At 39.7% G+C, this 19,799-nt stretch overlaps 1 protein-coding gene across 1 annotated transcript in view; it reads right to left on the reverse strand.

Moving 5' to 3' along the window:
• Window positions 1-1,790: 1,790 nt before the first annotated feature.
• The window catches only part of rragd (ras-related GTP binding D), a 46,384-nt gene continuing 28,375 nt past the window's right edge, over window positions 1,791-19,799 (reverse strand). The window contains exons 6-7 of the mRNA XM_070979408.1: window positions 15,397-15,545; window positions 1,791-3,886 (exon numbers count right to left, since the gene is read on the reverse strand). Coding sequence (XP_070835509.1) covers window positions 3,735-3,886; window positions 15,397-15,545 — 301 coding nt within the window. The 3' untranslated portion in view covers window positions 1,791-3,734. The remainder of the gene's footprint in view (window positions 3,887-15,396; window positions 15,546-19,799) is intronic.

Here is a 19,799-nt window from a genome sequence, read left to right on the forward strand (position 1 = left end):
CACTCAGTCTGCCACACAGTACAATAATGTGTGCAGTTTGTACTGTTGAAATCAATATTTGGGTTAGGGTTATTGAACTGTCATTGAAATCTCAGCCATAGTTTACATCAGGCAATACTTAACAGAGTTCACTATTGTATGTTATCTTATGTATGGACTGCATGGCTAAGCATTTTGACTGTCTTGACACAAGGACTTGTCATTGTGACCATTTGACATTTACACAAATATAAATTTTTGATCAAGTTACAGAACAGGCTTTTACAGGTAATCCATTGTGTGATGAGTGAGTTGTTTGAATACCCTTGACAAATGGCTCCTTTTCAGAACAGGGCCTCAAGATTAGGTCAAAAATTGTATTGGTTTTTAGTTTTAAACATCATTGTGATTGATAATATAGTGAACCAATAATGCTACCTGTGATTTTATACATGGCCTCTTTTATAGCCAGCATAGACAAATGACCAGGGAACATTACAGATATTCAGATATTCAGTTCTTCAGAGAGAGTCAGAAAAACCTTGCAAATAGCAAGGCATACAGTATTGCTCAGATTTTCTGCGTCACTAACTGAATGCACATTGGTTCCCATGGCATAAAAATATGACTGTAATTGCTTTGCCTGGTTAAAATCAGCTTGCTACTTACTAATGCTTAGTAGTATTCTTCAGTCCTTCTGGACTGTGTGTCAAATGCAAGCTACAATTTCTCTTTGAATGGTCTTCTTTAATTAACACTAACACAACAAGATGGTGTTCACCCAACTTCACTCTCTCAGGGTTTATAGCAGAGCCCCCATTCTGCTGCTGAACATTATCTCCAGTCTGTCACACTCAAAACTGTCAATTGTGAAATGATAGCAAAATCAAATCTGAAATTACTCTTAGACAAAGGTGACGTGAAATAGCAATTTAAATGTTACACACACGTATGTACATTTATCTTCTCTTTACTGTTATTATCTAGTCAGTTATATTCTCCATCTTATTTTTACATTGATTTTCTATCCCTGTTTTTATGTTAATTCTTTCTCTTTTTACTTTCTCTGTTTGTGTCTCTGTGTATGCATGATGTTCAAGCCACTACTGTCAATGATCTTCAAATATTACTTAATATTCAGACTTATACACTTGTGATTCTGGACAAAGATGCTTTCATCCCTTTCTATCTTCCAAACTACCTGAAGGTTTATGGCAGGGGTAATCAACTACATTTGTTCAAGGCCCAGAATTTTTCTAACTAGACACTATGGGGGCTGGACATTCAAATGAAAAAAAAAAAAAAAAGTTAGAATTAATTAGCCAATTAATTGCTTAATATTGTCTATATTATAAGAATATTAATATATATATATATAATTATATTAATATTGATATTAATATTAATATTAACATAATATTAATGTTATTTTGATTAGCCTGTGTTAGTGTGACCAGACTCCTAAAAAACATGGAAAATCCATAATGTACATAAATAAAGTGCAGAGCCTCCATTGTGATCCAGTGGAGGTAGAGATATTAATGCATGAACATGAGGACTATAATTAAGCAATACATCAAGCAATACACTAAGGGCGTACCTTTAGCCTGGTATAATGAGCGTATATCAAAATCGGGCAAGATTTGTGTCGTCTGATTGCAGGCTTCTACTTTGGGACATATTTTGTTCTCTATTTTGATTAATTACTTGGGTAAGGACACTGCAGCCAAAAAAACACCTCTGTGCTGATGACACTCTCATTTATACACATGATCCTTTCATAGTACAGGCAAGAACTTCAGACTGCATTTCATTGTATATGTTACACTTTAATGTGTTGTGATTGTGGACAACTGCTACCTTGGCCAGGTCTCTCTTGTGAAAGCGATTTTTGATGTCAATGGGACTTCCTTGTAAACTAAAGGTAAACTGAAAACTAATAAATAAATAGAGCCCTACATTATAGATTGTGATGAATATTAGTGCACGTACAAGGTTGCTGCCACAGCAAAAAAGCCTTATGAAAGAAAACAAAACATTCTGCGATCACTCATGTGATCCATTTCCACAATACATACTTTTCCTGTTAAAGTTTCTGCATTACTGTTGGTACAAACTCAACAATTTCTGTATCTTAAACGGCCTCTAGCATTTCAGTGGACAGAATCTCTTCATTTCTTAACAAATGCAAGGTAGGTTCATTCAGATTTTATCAAAGTTGAAATCTTTTATAGGGGTTGGTGGGAATCTGGGTAAATGCCTTCTTGGCAATCAGTTTTGATCAAGATTCAGTCAGTGTTAAAACTGAATGCTGCACTGTAATCACATGTGGCATTTAGCTCCAACAGTAAAGCCCAGTTCAAATTGGATTAATATCACATGGGGAGGTGAGGAAGGAAACATTCACTGTGCTCTTCCATAATTTAACTGAAAATAAAAAATGGTTCTCACACATAGACATGAAACACAAATTGATATTCAGTGGTTTATCTCTGACATCCAATGTCCATAAATCCCCTTAGAAATCACAGAAAGAAAGACACTTAGAACTTTTAACAACAATCCAGTGATATTGATCCGTAACCCAGGCATTGCAAACAGAAACTTCTAATAGCTAATTTGCATTCTTTTAATGGTGCCAACTGAAAAATTGTTAATGAATAAAGCGTAAAAAAATGGATTTCAAAAGAGCAGGCCTACCTCTATTCGACATCGCTAATTTTATGAGACCTTGTTCCCCTGATGACTTATTCTATATTTTTCTGTTTTCAAACTTGCTCACGAGCACAGTCACACCGCAATACATACTACCGCAATAAATGGTTAACACATAAGAATTCTGACCAAAATACAGAAACAATTTTCTGTTCTGTCTCACAGTATATTAAATGAAACAACCACATTGAGTCCGACACCATAGGACCCCCCCGCATCTAATACAGACATATATCACATACATAAATAGATCATATATACTTTACTATGTATACCATGTATAGTTAAGAGTCATTATTTCATTATTTGAGCTGTCTGTGATTGCATCTGTCTCCCTTTCTCTCTTTCAAGGTAGATGGCTGCCAACTCAGAGCCTGGTTCTGCTTGAGGTTTCTGTCTGTAAAAAGGACGTTTTTCCTCTCCACTGTCACCAACTGCTTGCTCATCAGGGAATTGTTGGGTCTCTGTAGATAAAGACTTTGGTCTGTATCAGCTCTATATGGAAAGTGTCCTGTGACAACTTCTGTTGTGGTTTATATAAATAAAATTGAAAATTGAATTGAATTTCTTATGCCCAACGTTCATTTGTTTCTGTGGTTTACTGAAGCTTAAGCAACTGTTCAAAGCACACAAATCTCTGCTGTTTATATATTGTGTACTTACTGATGGTATCAGTAATGATTGATAAAGACCCAGAGATTTGCTATGAGCTTTCTGTATGTTTTCATATTAAGCAGATTACCCCCATCTGCTACAAAGGGCCAGAAAAATAAAATCACTTCCTATACACTTCCCACAAAGCTTACTTGAACCTTGTCCAGTAAATTTAGTAAGCCTGGTGACAGACAGGTTATCGCCTGTCCAACTGCTTCTGAGGACAGAAAAGGTGGAGGACGGAGGTTGGATTCAGTGTGGATTGAAAAAAATGAATGATATCCAGTGGGATGAAAAACTCTTTCTTTGAATGAGGATGGAGTCTCCTGGATTTGTCAGGGTGCAGCTCAAGTACATTTGGCTATCTGATGTAATGTCATCAGTCCTCAGTGGAGGTTGCCGAGCACTCCATTGGTCATAGTCAGTTTGCTCCACCTCCTCTGATTGAGGAGTTTGCGATTTTGTTGAACTTTTACTCGAACATCAAAAACCTCCTGGATGGCATTTTTGAAGCAGTGGAAGTTGTAGTCAATCAGTCCTGTAAGGGACAGAGAGAGGACAGAGTTATGTCTATTACAGGTCAAAAGGAAGAAAGAGTGAATGAAAACATAAAAACCAACAAAGTTCCACCATGAACCATAATTAGATGAAGGCCTGTAAGGGGAACTCACTCTGATTCACACTGATGTGAATGTTAATATTTTCTTTACTAACTTATGTGGGTATGTAGTCTAATGGTAAATATTGAATTTTAATCACTGTAAACTCTTGAGTCTATATTTAAAACATAATGCAGTTTGTTTAATCGGTGACCTGTGCAGAGGTGCATATCAGGCAATTGGTTAGATTTAGGCCAATTCGAAAGTTGATATGCATTTAAGTGGATTGTTTCATAAAAGATATCTTTTCAGTTGAACCTTAGGGTAAACCACATACAGCTGTAAAACAATCTGTCATGTCTGCCAAATTCAAGTACATTAATGTAATTTAGCAGAATGTGTGTCATCTTTAAATTCCATTGTGCAATTTGTGGCCTTTCACTTACTTTATCTCAGTCGGTATGGTCTTTTGGAAAAAAATGCCCTCCCCTGATCTACATTAAGCTTGTCATTAATTATAGTGCGAAGACATTAGTACTGTTGCACCAACTCAGTCTGATGATTAATCACCACTGGAGAGATGACTGTAGGATTCTTTATAAAATTTATGATGTCCAAGAAGGACGACTTGAACTTGTCTGTAAATTCCACTGCTACAGGGCCATGATCGTGGCCATGACAGCTGAGAAGAGACACAATGACAGAATTGTCAGCAAACTAGATATGACGCATCACATACTGGCTTGGTACCTGTTAGTGTACCAAATAAATGGAAGAGGTGAGAGGACACACCCCTGGGCTGATGCTTGTAGGGGGAAAAGGAAGCTGATAAAATGCCATTAACCTTTGCATGCTGCAACCTTTCAGTTTAGAAATCCATTGACCAGCATATCAGGCCAGGATCAATGTTGCAGACGCTCTGTAACTCTCCTGCTAAAATGTGAGGCTGGATACAATTAAAAGCGGAAGAGAAATCAATAAAAACTTGTTGCACAAAAGAATTGTGTTTTATAGGGCGCCTGTCAACACCCATGCCTGACCTGTAAGCAAATTGGAGTGGGTCCAAAATTGCTTGATTGTGTTCTGAAGGGCATCCTTGACAATCTTCTCAAATGATTTCATAGTGAGAGAGGTAAAAGCCACAGGCCAATAGTCATTAAGTGACTGTGGAGCTTTATTTTTTGGCACAGGTAAAGTGATGGAATCCTTCCAAAGACGAGGAACCCTCTGGAGTTGGTGACACAATGTGAAGACAAAAGACAATTTTTCTGCCATTCTTAAGGTTGATCAGCATGCACACTATTTTGCTTGGGAATAGCATTTTTTTAAGATTGACAGCTCATCACTAAAATCAGTAAAATTAAAAAGATTAGAAACCAACAAGTGACTTACTGGTCACTGCGGGATCTCTGTCAATGCAGAGGGGAACTCAAAAACCTTCTACTTCCAGATTGGAGTGTAAGACTTGAAAATTGGGCAATGTTTCCTTTAGAGCAAGAGGATCAATGAACACTGTTACAGTCTAGGGATGCAACAATACCAAAAACTCATGGTACGATAATACCTCAATACAAAGTCCACTATTCATTATTTATTGTGAGAAAGAAAGAAAGAAAGAAAGAAAGAAAGAAAGAAAGAAAGAAAGAAAGAAAGCGAGAGAGAGAGAGAGAGAGAGAGAGAGAGAAACATTACTTTAAAAATGCCCTTTATTAATAAATTAGTGTAAACAGCATATTAATTCACACAAAATGAGTTTCTAACTTAAAGTACATCTGCTTTCCTTTCATAAAATAAAACAAAAGTAGCCAGCTATGATCTAAGCGTGGCAAAGAATTGGCATGAATTGACTTTGGCACTGAAAGAATGAACCATTTCAAAACAGAAACAATGCAGCCATCAGTAGCAGTCCTTTTATAAAATAATTAAAAGAGCTGTCAGTTAATGTACTGGCAGGTTTAACAGTCTCTGTTTGGTGGTCAGCTCAGCTGTGGGAGTTGAACTGTAGTGAAAAAACTCTGCTACACCGCTCACTCGACCAAGCAGACGGCTGCAGCAGCCTACGTTCAAACCCGCTGGTGAAGCAAGGTTGTCCAGCCTCTCTCACTGCTACATCCATACTTTGTCCATTGTCTGTAACAACAGCAATACCATGATGATTGTTGTTATTCTTCATGTCGAGCTCCCACTCCAAAATGTCACATTTCAAAACCTCAGCTATGTTGAGTAGCTCGTGAAGTTCACCCATCTGTGGTTATTGAGATGCACTCTGCTTATTTGCAAGTATTTGCAAGTTGTTTTGTGTTTGTTTCCTTTTTGTCATTGTCAGTTCTTGAAATGTTGCCACATATCAGCTCTAAAAGTTGAGCATCCTCAATGTCTTCTTTATTATCAGCTTGTCATTGTTTTCTTGGGTTTATTTTTAGCAGCGCTTTGGCTTGAATGCAAAGGATGACGGTAGTCTGTCTTCTAAATAACCATGTAAAATCACGGTAGATAGCGTCAAAGTCCCACGACAGCATCGAGCCAGACTTCTATCACGATATCACAAGATTCAATATATCATTACATCCCTATTATACTCCGTCAGAAACTTCACATTTGTTCATCAACTTTGTTGTGTAGTGACTGAATATTGGCAAGGATGACTGTGGTATAGGGAATCCAAAGGTGGCCCTGTCTCTTGAGCCTCTGGTGGACACCACTGCATCTTTCCCTTTTCTTCACACCCATTGGTTTGGATGCCCAGCGCCAGTTCCCACAGATGGATAAGGCTGGATGATCTCTGTGGCAAGAACTGCCAAGGGATGACGGCCACAGCAGAGTTGCACAATGGTGCAAGAACTCATGACAGAGAAGCCCTTGGTACCCCCAAAGTCCACTGAAAAAGTGGTGTTAAAGTGTCAAATCAAACTGATGTTGAGTCATTGTGATAACTTCTGTCACACACAGATAAGGTATGGCCATGTCTTCTGTCAAATCCAGACTTAAACCTTTGTTTTTAGCGAGACTCTCAAATAATGTAGGACCAGATTTACTTGAAGGCACCTTTAACAGGGTGTAGATGTAATGCATTTGGTCCCAAACATTGGTGTATTCATCAAACAGACACATTAGTCTAGAGTCACAGTTTGGGTGTCATTTCAGTGAGTGTCTGCAAGGTGTGTCTCTCCTCACATGTGTATTTCAGGGAGGATCGTAAAAATAACAGGAGGAGACACATAAAAGTTCATTACATGTTCTACTGGAATTACAAAGTCACACAATTTGCATCTCTCAGTTTTGTGGAAAAAAATATCTGCCTCTGAAGAGCAGAAGTAAACGTAGTGTAGGAAGCACAAGGAAAAGGAATAGACACAAGAAATGTACATTGCATACAAGCTTGTTTAAAAGATGTAATGATTTGAGTTCATCAAGCTTCAATGCAAACTTGTTAGTGCACCATAAGGAACATTCATATACCTAATGTTAACTAAACTTCTCTTTCTTTGGTTAAGACATTAATTGTGTGTTTGGCTGCATTTACCTCATCTATATCCCAGGTGTTTGCAGGGCTACCAATGTTAATTTTAAGGCTTTCATGACCTTTTTTAATATCACATAGAATGCAATACAATATATGTTTCACAATCATATGAACAAAGTATGAAGATATGATGGAAACAAGATTATTACTTCACATTTTGTAGTAAAACTCAAGAGTATATAACAATAATTCTTGATGACAGAATTAAGACAAATAATGCATCCTGGACCAAGACACGGTAAGCAGCAGAAACGGATGTCAGATTAACCGATTAAAAATGACAGAAGCTTTTGCCAAAATTTGAAAGTTTTGATTTCCAAGTTTTTTAGGTTTTTGCCAAAATTGACAATTGTCAATAATGAGCTGCTGAAGTAGTGAGGGGGTTTGCCGACAGAGATACAGATGACACACCTGTCTGAGGAACTGCCAGCTATGAACAACAAGTTACACAATCACTTGGTGTTATTCTTGTACATTCATCAAAGTGCAAAAAGCTAAATTTGACTGAAAGGTAATAAATGTAGTTCACTTTTACTCTTCACAAACACAAGACACAAGTTTTTCTTTCATTATTGATTAGTATACATTACATATATTTCTTTTGACTTACATTACTCACTTTAAGATAATTCCTGAGGTCTCTTATGGCTGCAAGTGAACAAAGTAAGAACTCAGAACAGGCTTGTTTTATCACTCACCAAGTGCAGCTGCTGCTTTCATGTAAGCTGTTATCTCCTGCTGCATGTCTGATTCCATATTCCTCGTGGGCAAACAACTGAAGTTAAAGGTGGTATTCATTTTGTTTGCGATCCATTTCCAATGCATGGAAATTGGTGGGTACTTGTCAATGTGATAATAAATTGCCTTTCATAATATTTGTCTCCTCTATCAGCATGAGACTCTCCTCCTTGATCCAGTTTGGTTTTCATTTTGTTTTCCATTTTCCCTAAATTTCAGTCTAAATTCCTCCTGCCTATTTGTTGATTACTTGCTAGTGGAGATACAATTTAGGAAAAAAATACCATACAGGTTTTTGCAGAAAAAACATTTTAAAGCATAAACAAAGGGGCAGGTGTTCCCTCTGAGCTCTGATCTGTTTGATCATGCAAAGTCTTTTTGAAGCTGATGTAGCAGAACCGGCCTTTAACTGACCCCTTCTTTCCCTCCTTTTCTGGTGATACTCAAGGGAAATGGAGGTGTAAACCCGCCAACCGATTGAATTATAGACCGCCTGGTTTACCTATAATGCAATCTGATTTCGAAGAGAGACAGGAAGTCTGGTTCAGTAAACTACTTTACTCACACACTGAAGAAAGAAAGCCAAAAGGTCAACGCCTATCTCTAAATCAGGATGTCCCACGCTATGCTAATTACTTCCCCAATAGCCCGAGGACTCCATACAACAAGACTGCCTGAAGAGACAAATAGCAGGCCTCAGAGGAATCCACAGACATCAGCAAATGCTGATGGTCGTAAACCGGACATCCCTTGAAGCAACTAGTGACTCACGTTTGTGTGTTTTCCTCAACACTCCAAGATAACCAGATTTTATGTCAAACTTAACTTTTCATGTTTTCGACTTACAGGACTCGGGGTACGCATAATATTGATGTTTTTCCTGTATCTCTGACCCGAAGTATGACCAAGTTGTGATTTTAACGGTTTTATAAAGTTGTATGAATTGTCACCACAAACTATACTGCCATCCAGAGTTTCCTAACCGTCAGATTGAATATGCTTTACTTGGTACATTTATCGATAAGTAACCGTAATCGTGATAATCATTTTTTTTGACAAATATAATCTGCCTCTCTTTATTATTACCTTTATTTTTGTATTAGTTATTCATTGAGTTATTATACCTGTTAGGATAAAACTGTACCATGATTATCATTTAATGTTTTCACCCAACCATAGAAAGTGTCTAATGCATGCTGTGAGCAATGTTGAAATGCCATTGAAAATTGGTCATTGAAATTATATGTGATTGACCATAGTGAGAAGCAGATGAGCCCTCGTATGATTCTTTGATTAGTTCAGCTCCATGAGGCGAGATTACACCGCGCGTCACAAAGAGTCTCCCGTGATTCGATGGCCTGCCTTTCGACACGCCCCGGAGCGACCTTTAAAAACTGCGTGTAGTGCGCGTTTCAGCAGAGTTATAGTAGATTTTATAGTAGAGTAGATTTGTAGTAGATTTTAGTTTTTGTTTTTTTGTTCCGTCTAAGTTTTGTTAGTCAAGTTTTTCTTTTCAAGTCTAATTACTCTCAGCTGAGTTATTTTCTTTGCTTTTGTCTTAAGTTTTGCACAGCCGTTTTGCTCCTTAAGTTTTCGTCTTCGAGCTACTCCAAGCCATTCCGAGTAGCGTAAATAATCTTCAGAAGACGTATTCTTATAATTTGCCGTAAACTTCAAAGTTAACTTCCTCTTTAGCCAAACGTTTTGTTTTGTTTTCATTAGTGAAATTAGGCAAGTAATACTAATTTTGTAGCCTTCTTCGACCGGCCATCGAAGAGACTCTTAATTTGTACTATCAGTCTAAAATAATCCGTCACGGACTCAACCGAACCAAACCCTGCGGCCAGCTGTTGATCCTTGGTCCGGTTCACAACCATCCGGAGCAGTCCATCATCTGTAACCGACCGCCGAACCAGTTCCAGAGACGCCCCGTTCCGCACCAGTTTGTCATCTTGGAGGTCTGGGCCTTCCACTAGACCACCAAGTAGATCGAGCCGCGGACGAACATCTGGAACGTCTTCGAGCCAGTTCGGAGCAGAGCACAACGGGACGCCAGCAACCAAGTAGGCACGCTAAGTGGGTTTGAATAAGAGTTGGTCCGTGAGGTTAAGATTAGGTCAATTCGTCCAAATTCTCTCCATTAATCGTTCTTTCCCCTTAACTCCGCGTTCGCGTCCCCATTACTCCTTTTAGACTGCCTCTCACTATCGCCAATTTATTTACCCTTGTGTTGCCATAAGTTTCTTGTTTATTCTGTCATATCACCTCCCATCTTCTGTCTTATTGTTCATGGTACATTACCCATTATCCACAATTCTGCTTAATAAATGATATTTTGATTTAAGTCCTGGTTAGACGGTGTCCTTTTGAACTGAATATTTACGATCCCTGTATCCAGAATTTACACTTCAGGTTATCAGACTGGTTTACCGTTAGTTCATTCGTTAGTATTTATCAGCGTTATAGCAGTTAATTTCTGCAGTCCTTCTTAGCTGAGGAAGGTGGTGCCCCGACATTTTATCGAATGCAACATCAAATTAAGGTAGTACACACTACACTGACAAATAACTTCTTGGAGCTGATGCTGAAAGTCACTTTTTGTTCATTTTTGTCTCTTTAGAGCATTTAATGTTATTGTCAGAACTTTGGTAATGCGATGATGTGAAGTGACTCCAAGGACATAACCTTCAGCCAACGTAAGATATTGTTCTCATCTGTTGCCGAACACATAGTGTTTATATGAGATATGACAATTGCATTTGGAAAATCAGAGAAGCACTGACAGAACAAGCTGTGGGCGGCTGTGTCTTGACATTCTAAACCCAGTAAAAGTCTATGCACAGGCCAGAAGACAAACTGCTCAGCATCTTGTATTCTTGTCAGTCACTGAAAAGTACAGTTCTCCCTTTGTGATTGCAGAGTCTGTGAAAAGTGCAGTTCCAGAAAGCTTTGCCATTTGATTCCGAGGCTCTTGACAATCAATCATGCTGCTGATGGTTCATCTCTCTGGCATGTTTCCTGCTGTAAAACACTATTCGAGTTTGAACAATTCAAATCAAACTTCAAATCAAACTTTATTTTTATAGCACTTTTCATACTAATAAAATGCAACACAAAGTGCTTTACAACAGTTAAAAACATTGTAAAGGAAAAACAGAGAAAACCCATCTCTCCCACCCTCAATTTATATACACACACACACACACACACACACACACACACACACACACACACACACACACACACACACACACACACACACACACACACACACACACCACTGGCAGTAGCGGATCGAGGAAAGCGCCATCTTTGGGGCCGTCCACACTGAGAGGAGTTGCAGAATATGACCACAGGAGGCACCGGCACCCAGGCCCCCAGGCCCCCAGGCCCCCCCGACACCAACAGACAGGCGGACCACCACACCAAGGTTGGGAGCCCCCCCAGCCAGCCGGGCCAAAGGGACCCGAGGACAGCACCCCCAGCAGCAGACCAGGCACAGCTCTCAGTGTGGAGGACCCCCCTGAGGAAACACTGAAAAAAATAAAAGCATAAAATAGAATAAAAGGCATGAAATAAGAGTAAAAGTCAGGGCGCAAGGCCGCTAAGACATATAAAAACTAGTAAAAGAACCTTAAAATTGATCCTGAAACAGATGGGGAGCCAATGCAGCGACTTTAAAACTGGTGTAATTATTCATGAGAATAAAAAAATGTCAACAGTAGTCTCTAATTCATGTTAATCTTTATCACTCTTTATAAGATCTCCATTGTCCTCTTTAGCGCTGCATAATGCATCACACATTTTCAATGGGAGCAGGTCCTTTCCTCTTTAGCCCAGAGGACAGGTCATCCATGATTTCAAAGCATAATTTGGACATGTGGACCACAGCCCACTCCACTTTGCATCAGTCCATCTCAGATGAGCTTGTGCCCAGGGAAGTCAGTTTGATAGTTGTAACTTGCATTTGTTGATGCAGCGACAAACTGTGTTGACCAACAACAGTTTTCCGAAGCGTCACCAAGTCCATGTAGTCATATCCTTTACACAGTCATGTTAGTTTTGAATGCAGTGCTCCCTGATCGAAAATTCCCAAGACAAACACTACAATCACATGCTTTGAGGTATCATTAAAAAGCAGTCCAGTGCTGACCCAGATGGGCCAATTCACTTCTCAACTCTCCCCACATTCCAATACCACAATACAATTTCACCACATGCTGCAGTGTGTTTGCGTTTTAACTGTAATCTGACTCCGCAGCAGAGGGGTCCCCCTGCTCTGTCTGCGCTTTGCTGTGATTGGAAGTCAGTGAGGGAGTGCTCAAACTTGGCCCAATGCACATGAACTCGGGTGGATTTTCTGGTTGAGAACCATCAGAATTAACAGATGGGTTGGGGTACAATTCACTACAATTCACGTTCAAGGAGTGTGCTAACACTAGCAGCAGGAAACAACAACAACCAACTTTGCAGCAGAGACTGGAAACGCGCAAGAAATGTCCAGACACAACCCGCGGCTGGCAACAATAACAGAAGCTCTTCTGCAGTATGTTGCTCTTGATGACCAGCCTTTATCAGTGGTACATAATGCAGTATCGCCTTCTCAGTGTACAGGAGCTGAGGTATGACATTCCCAGCTGTCACCACATCACGGAAAAATGACCAATCAGTCTCTCATCAAACTGAGGCGGGCTCTGGGAATATTTAGGTCTGAATATGTCCTGCCCTGACTATCTCACTTGTCTCATCTGTTCTGGCTCCGTTTGAGGAGTTGAAAATTGAAGCGTTCTGACACTTTGAGATGAGATGTGATTCCTGCTGTGACTGTGCTTCAGAAACTTTTGACCAAGGAAACACACAAGGAAGCGAACCTTAGCTGTAGCCATCAAGAGATGCTACACTTCACTGTGTGTGTCAGTCTGTCTGTGTATGCCTGAGAGGGACTTAGGGTCTCAATAGCACAGACTTGAACAGGTATGTTTTCCACAAAACACACTATTTTAAGAAGCTAAAGTGTGAAGTGCAAATCTGAGCAAGCATTCAAAAGCGTTCTCCAGGGCCACAGGCGCTTCAGCTGGTAACAAAAAAAAGTATAGAGGTTTAATATCTCACCATAATCATATCCATCTGTGCTGTCAATGAAGAGAATTAATGTCTGAATCTTATTTTCTGGTTGAATTTAAATAAATTTCCAATCCTTAGACAGATTGTGTTTTAATTGTTTGAAGTTTCTGAAAGCATAATTCTACAGCAGTCAGCTTAATGACGTGCTTCGGGTATAAACATACAGTACATCATGCAGACTGTTACAGATGTCTTAATATGAACTGACAGAAATGTTATCAGACTTCAACGTGGCTCCTTAACCAGACTGCTAAACTCATTATGTACTCAGTCAAAAATAATCACAGCAATAAGAGTGAACAGCAGAGCAAACACTTCATCATTCAGGACATCAAAAGGATGCAGCCTCACACCTGCTGAGCAACACTGATGAATCAGTCAGCGAGACACAAGACCACGCACGTTTTCCAGCTGTTTGTGTTGTACATTTTACTTCTCTTGAAGCACATTATTCTTGGACCTTCTGTAATGTGCTTATTGTGCATTTGAATCAAATTCAGCAACTACTGTCACCTCCACATAAACCATTGCCTCTAATCTTCTGTTCTAAAAGTTAGGTCAATGAAGTTAATTGCAGCAACATTATATGAACCACTGCTGGAGGTTGGGGAAGTCAGCCTGGGACCAAAGAATTGCAGATTCAAATCCCTGAAGCCTGAATACAAATATGGGAGGATGAACAAGCAATGCCCTTCACTCCATCAAGAGCCAGTGGATAAGTACCCTTCAGAGAGGCACAGATGCCCCTGCTGCCAGGGCAGCTCCCAGTAGCTGACCTGCCTGCTCAATCATTATAAAGCACTCTGTGTAACAGCGGAAGAAAATATACACAAACCCCCCTGAGCTGTGCTTCCTGCAGAAAACAGGCTCTTTTCTGCAGGTACACAATCATCTATCTTGATGTTATTTAGGCTGTCTGTCTACTAAAGCAAGGTAACAGGTTTATTTGTATAGAATCTTTCAAACAGAGAAGCAAATTACAGTGCCCCTGAGAAAAGAGGGAGATTAAATCAGAGTAGAATTAAATGTAATGGAACAAAATGGACAGCAAGTAAGTGTAACTAAATAGTAATTAAGTTTCAGTTGGCAGTTGATGTAAAGGGGTGTAAAGGGGTAAGTTGAAAAGGGGGTCCATCAGTGTGATTAACATCAGCATTATCCTATATTGACCTTATGCAGCTCTGTATTGACTAGGACTTCAACCGGCCACCCTCTGGTCCCAAGTATTGTATCAACAGTAGGGATGCACTGCTGATACTGCAATACTGATACCAGTATTGGGTATCAGGTCAGACACTGTGCTCATGTACTTGTAGTCATAAAACCACCAATTTGATAAAACATCTAAAGAACCAACAGAATGCAGTTCAAGGGGTTTGTAAACAGCAGCAACCAACTTTGCATCAAATGCTGCAGAAGCAAGAAAAAAATGTCCAGACACAACCCACGCGTGGTAGAGATAACAAAAGCTCTTACCCAGCCCATTGTTCTTGATGACCAGCCTTTGTCAGTTGTACATAATACAGGATTTTCTTCTCAGTGCACTGGAGCCAAGAGATTCCCAGTCATCACAACATGACCGAAAGCGCATTATCAAACAGGCTCTCATCAAACATGAGCAGGCTGGAGGAATATTTGGCTGAAAACCCCGACAACCACTGCTCATTTCTAGAAAAGGCTCTCATCTCCTCTGGCTCTGTTTGAGGCGTTAACCTGAAGTGAGCTCCTCTGATGCTTTGGCATCACATGTGAATCATGCTGTGACCATACTTCAGAGACTTTTGACCAAAGAAACAGACGAGGCCCATGGCATCAATAAAAGGAACCTTAGCTGCAGCCGTCAAGAGATGCTTCACTGACATGGGAAAAAAAACCCTGATATGAACTGAGACGGTGTTTAGCTGATCCCTGCAATAAAAATTCTCCAACTGTTAGTCATGCAATGTCATCTGTGGAAAAAAAGAATGTGACTTTTACCTGCAGAACCAGTGGCACCCAAATAAGCTTTTCCCACTTCCAATTTGAACAACTGTCTACTGTGCATGTATTTTAAAATGTGCTGACCTTTCCGCTCAAAGCTTTCCTTGCGTACGAAGCAGACCATGGCGAGGAACTTGGTGACCTCCTTCAGGTACATGACCGTAGTGTTGTTCAGGTGGATAATGGCCATAGACTCCTTGTCATAGGGTAAACCACCTTCACTGTTGGTCAGACTGCAGGAGATGAGACAGAAAAAACACTCCCATGAGTAAAAACTAATACATTATCTGACACACAATACTGGCCCTGTTTCTAACACGGGGGGGACTTCTATTAAGGCAGCAGTTTCAGTTGTTCAGGAAACACTCAGCATGCTATTATAGCTTCTTGTTTTGGACAATTTCAAAGCATGCACACAGTGGTTGCTTTTCAGAAAAACAACAGACCTCTAATGTCTGATCTGGCATTCATCCACAGAAATTTCAAGGTGGAAAGGGTAGAGACAGAGAGAGAGAAGGGTGGCAACGATCAGAGAGGTTTAAAAGCAGAGAGAGAGGAGTCTCAGAATATCAATAAAATGTTGAGCAGGACGCAAAGAAAGTGAGCACTGGACGGAGAGGACATGCTGTTCTTTCTTGGTTTTCACGTGTAATTCATGCTGTTTTCACAAAGAAAGATAACAAACAGAACACAGGAAATGGCTCAATTCCCATCTTTTCCCAATGAAAAACAGACATTTCATTTTAGAGTATATATACACTGCAGCACGGCGTGAGAGGCAAGCTGGAAGAAAACAGAGTTGAGGATAAAAATACACTTCTGGTGGCAGTTACATGTGTAAAGCACAAGTGAAACCGTGAAGCTCTTACACAGCCAGCATAAACAGCTGAATCATAGAGATATGGATGAGGGTGAGAAGAGCAGCTAAAAAATGCGGAAAAATTTCATGTTACGTGGGTGTAATAGGGACATTTTTTTTGGAAACAGAGGTGCTGCCCTTGAATATTTCTAAATGCTTTGAGTGTTAGGCTGGCAATGCCACCAAATAACTGGACCCAGTAATGCAGACCCGGAGGCAAGACTTAAGTGAATCAAACAATAATTTATTAACAAAACGAGAAACAGAAAACACGCTCACCGACCGGATATGAAATAAACAAAAGGCACACTCAAAAGGAGTGGAGAATAACAAACAAAAGATGCACTCGAACCGAGTGGAAACAAACAAAAGGAGCTCCGACGAAGCGGGTATGAGGCACGCGTGGAAGCGGCAGGAGACACTGAAAAAGAAAATACAACACACGGTAAGTGGCTGGAATGTAGACAGAATAACAAAATAAACTTTCTCTGAGAAGAGATAGAACAAGAGACTTAGTACTTACAACCAGAAGACCGAACACACTCATGGGAGGACGAGAGAGAATAATCCGGCGTCTGGGAGACGACTGCATGCTCTTTAAATACTCCAAGCCATGAGGAAATGTGCTCCAGGTGAGCACCTGGAGGCGGAGCCAGCTGCAGGTACAGGGATGCCCAGCCGCGGAAACAAGGGTGACAGACAGACACACACATAGGGAAAAGGGAGAGTAGACACAAAAGGAGAGACAGGAAGGTAGGATCCTAACATTGAGTGCCACAAACTAAATTCCATGCACCTCCTTTGTGTTGAGGTGGAGGCAGAAAATGGTGAAAAAATGCATTTTGGAATTTGGGCAAACCAATCTTTTAACTGCCTTTGACACGTGTGCAAGGGTACTTTAGCCATGATGCATTTCCAAAGGGATGATGTGAACTTTCAACAAGATACTTCTCATCATCGTGTCAAAAATGTTTCAACTAACACTAAAACAGGTGAAAGAACAATAATGGTCTGATCACTATTACAATCCCCTGCCAGCAGACCCATGAGAAAATTTCAGGATGAACTGGAATGCAGCATCAATATAATGGTGCATTCAAATACAGTAGTACATAGGGCAATGAAAGCGACATTGTATGCAGTTTCCAATTGGTGCTGGTCCACATGTCCTGGAAGGTTTCAATGTCCCGGACAAACGGGAGGACTTTCAGTCAAATATGATGTGTTTATGGACTTTTCTATTTTTTGTGTCTAAGTGACTAAGGGAGACAACAAGTATGTCCAGTATTTAGCAAGAGCGCTGCAGCTGTAATGTAATCCCTCTGGATATCCCACCTCCATGATCGAGTTGACAGCTTTCATTATCTATGTTCTTCAACTTTAGACAAACTTGCTCCCCTCAAAAATAAAAAGATTTAACGAGTTGAATTAAAGCAAACTGTAAACCAAACCTTAGATAAATGAAAGCATTTGTAGCTGTAAGAGCCTGTGGAATGAGTGGAGGTAAAACAATACTAGTCTCCAGGTCAACTATGAAGGGGCTTCTACTCCATTATAAAAGATGCAAGAATTCGGCAGTTCTCAAATCTCATATCAGGAAACCAGCATAATCCCAGGTTTTTATTCAACTATCAATCAACTAGTAAATCCAGAGCCTCCAAATGTTCCTGTTGAATGTGATGCTGACTGTGACATATTTTTAGCTAACTTTACAGAAAAAGTAGTCTATCAGGATTAATATAATGCCCTGTAGAGCTTTTACTGATGCTGATTCCCCAGAATAAGACACCCTGAGCATATTCAACCCAGTGCCCCTTACCAAGATTTTCATTATAGTAACTCACATGTGTCCTCTTGCCCATTTGATTTAATGTTGTCGTTGATCTCAAAAAATGCTTTAAAAATGGCTAAGAACCTCCTAGCTGTGGACAAACAGCATTTTTTAAACCTTTCCATCTGGTTTTTGAGAGACTACACTTCCCTTCCCTTTAAATGACCAGTAATTCTGGCATGGGTTCCATTCTCGTGCGGCTTGATTGGAGTGCTGCTTTTGACACTAGCGATGATATCATTTTATTAGACCAACTGAGGAAATAGATGGGCACATTGGGTAGTGTCCTGAGTTGGATCATATCCTTTCATTTCAGGCACAAAATTCTGTGTGTCAACAACTATATGTCTTCGTTTGCTGTTTTCAAGTGTGGCATACATCAAGGGTCAGTTTTAGGACCAATGTTATTGTCTTTATGCTCCCATTATGAAATATTACATGGTGTTTTCTTTCACTGTTATTTTTAAGGCACACAATTGCATGTTAAACCCACTGACCTCAGTATGCTGACTTCTTTGTAGAAGTGCCTAGTAGATATAAGAAAATGGATGCCTCTTGGTTTTTTTTTTCAGTTGAACTCAACCAAAACAGAAACTCCAGTTATTGGATCCAGCAACACAAACATTCTGGGTACATACTTACTCAGCACCTGTTTGAATACATTAAGCCAGTTGCTGGGGATCTTTGCATCTTGCTTGGCTGTAATTTAAGCTTTGAGTAGCACATTACAAAACTTAAGCAAACATCAATGAAGGAACACTTCCAGAATTTGACCTGTTAGGTTTTAAAGATACAGGAACTATTTAGAGGTTATCAGGGATGTCTGTAACAGCCTTTGTGTGAACTGAAAAGCTGTAAACCGGCTACAGACAGCACAGAACTGAGCTGCAAGACTTTTAATCACAGTAAAAGGACTGAACGCATTAACTCGATTTTAGCTGCTTTACACTGGCTTCCAGTACGTTTTAGAATTGATTTTAAGGTTTTTTTTAATTGCCTCAGTGTATCACAGATCTTCTGTCCTCGGGCAGGGGCTCTCAGCTGAAGACTAATAGGGACAGAACTTTTGATAATAGAGCATCAAGGCTCTGGAACACCCTGCCCGAGGAAATACGTCACGCTCAGTCATCAAATTCCCATCCATGATTTAATCTGATTCTAGTTTTTATTCTGTTTATGGATTTTGCCATTTTTATTTTTTAATGTGGATCACTTAGCATTTTTATTCTTTTATTGCTCTGCTTTTATGTGTTTCTGTTATGTTTTTGTATTCCTTGCTTGCCATGCGAAGAACTTTGTAACTTTGTTTTGAGAAGAGCTACATAAATAAAGATGTTATCTTTAGTTGAAGTATTTTGAATGATAAGCTGTTCCAGAAGAGTGCTTTGTTTTGTTTAACAGTCTTAGGAATTGGTGGCTTGTGAAAACAGTTTGGGGAAATGGAATAAATTTCACAAAACGTGTCTAACTAGCTGTGAAGAATTATAACAGTTTCACATGGAATTATTTTTGCACATTAGGCATCAATCTACACTTCACAAGGGCAAAGAGACAGCGCCAAGCTGAGCTTCTATTAATTTTGAATCATTCATATCTGTACCTGAGGCATTGCTGGCAACCAACACATCACACAGTAGAAATATGATAAAAAGCATCTCTATGCAGCAGATGCTGGATTCAATGTAATTATGTAAATGAATAAAACGCTCTCTCATACTTAATCTCATGTTTTCATGGCCATTGGCCTAGACGTGATGACATATTTGGGCTAAGAATAGCTGCAGTGCTCGACAGATT

This window comes from Chaetodon trifascialis, chromosome 14 (genome assembly GCF_039877785.1).
Source record: "Chaetodon trifascialis isolate fChaTrf1 chromosome 14, fChaTrf1.hap1, whole genome shotgun sequence".
Taxonomy (NCBI): Eukaryota; Metazoa; Chordata; class Actinopteri; order Chaetodontiformes; family Chaetodontidae; genus Chaetodon; species Chaetodon trifascialis.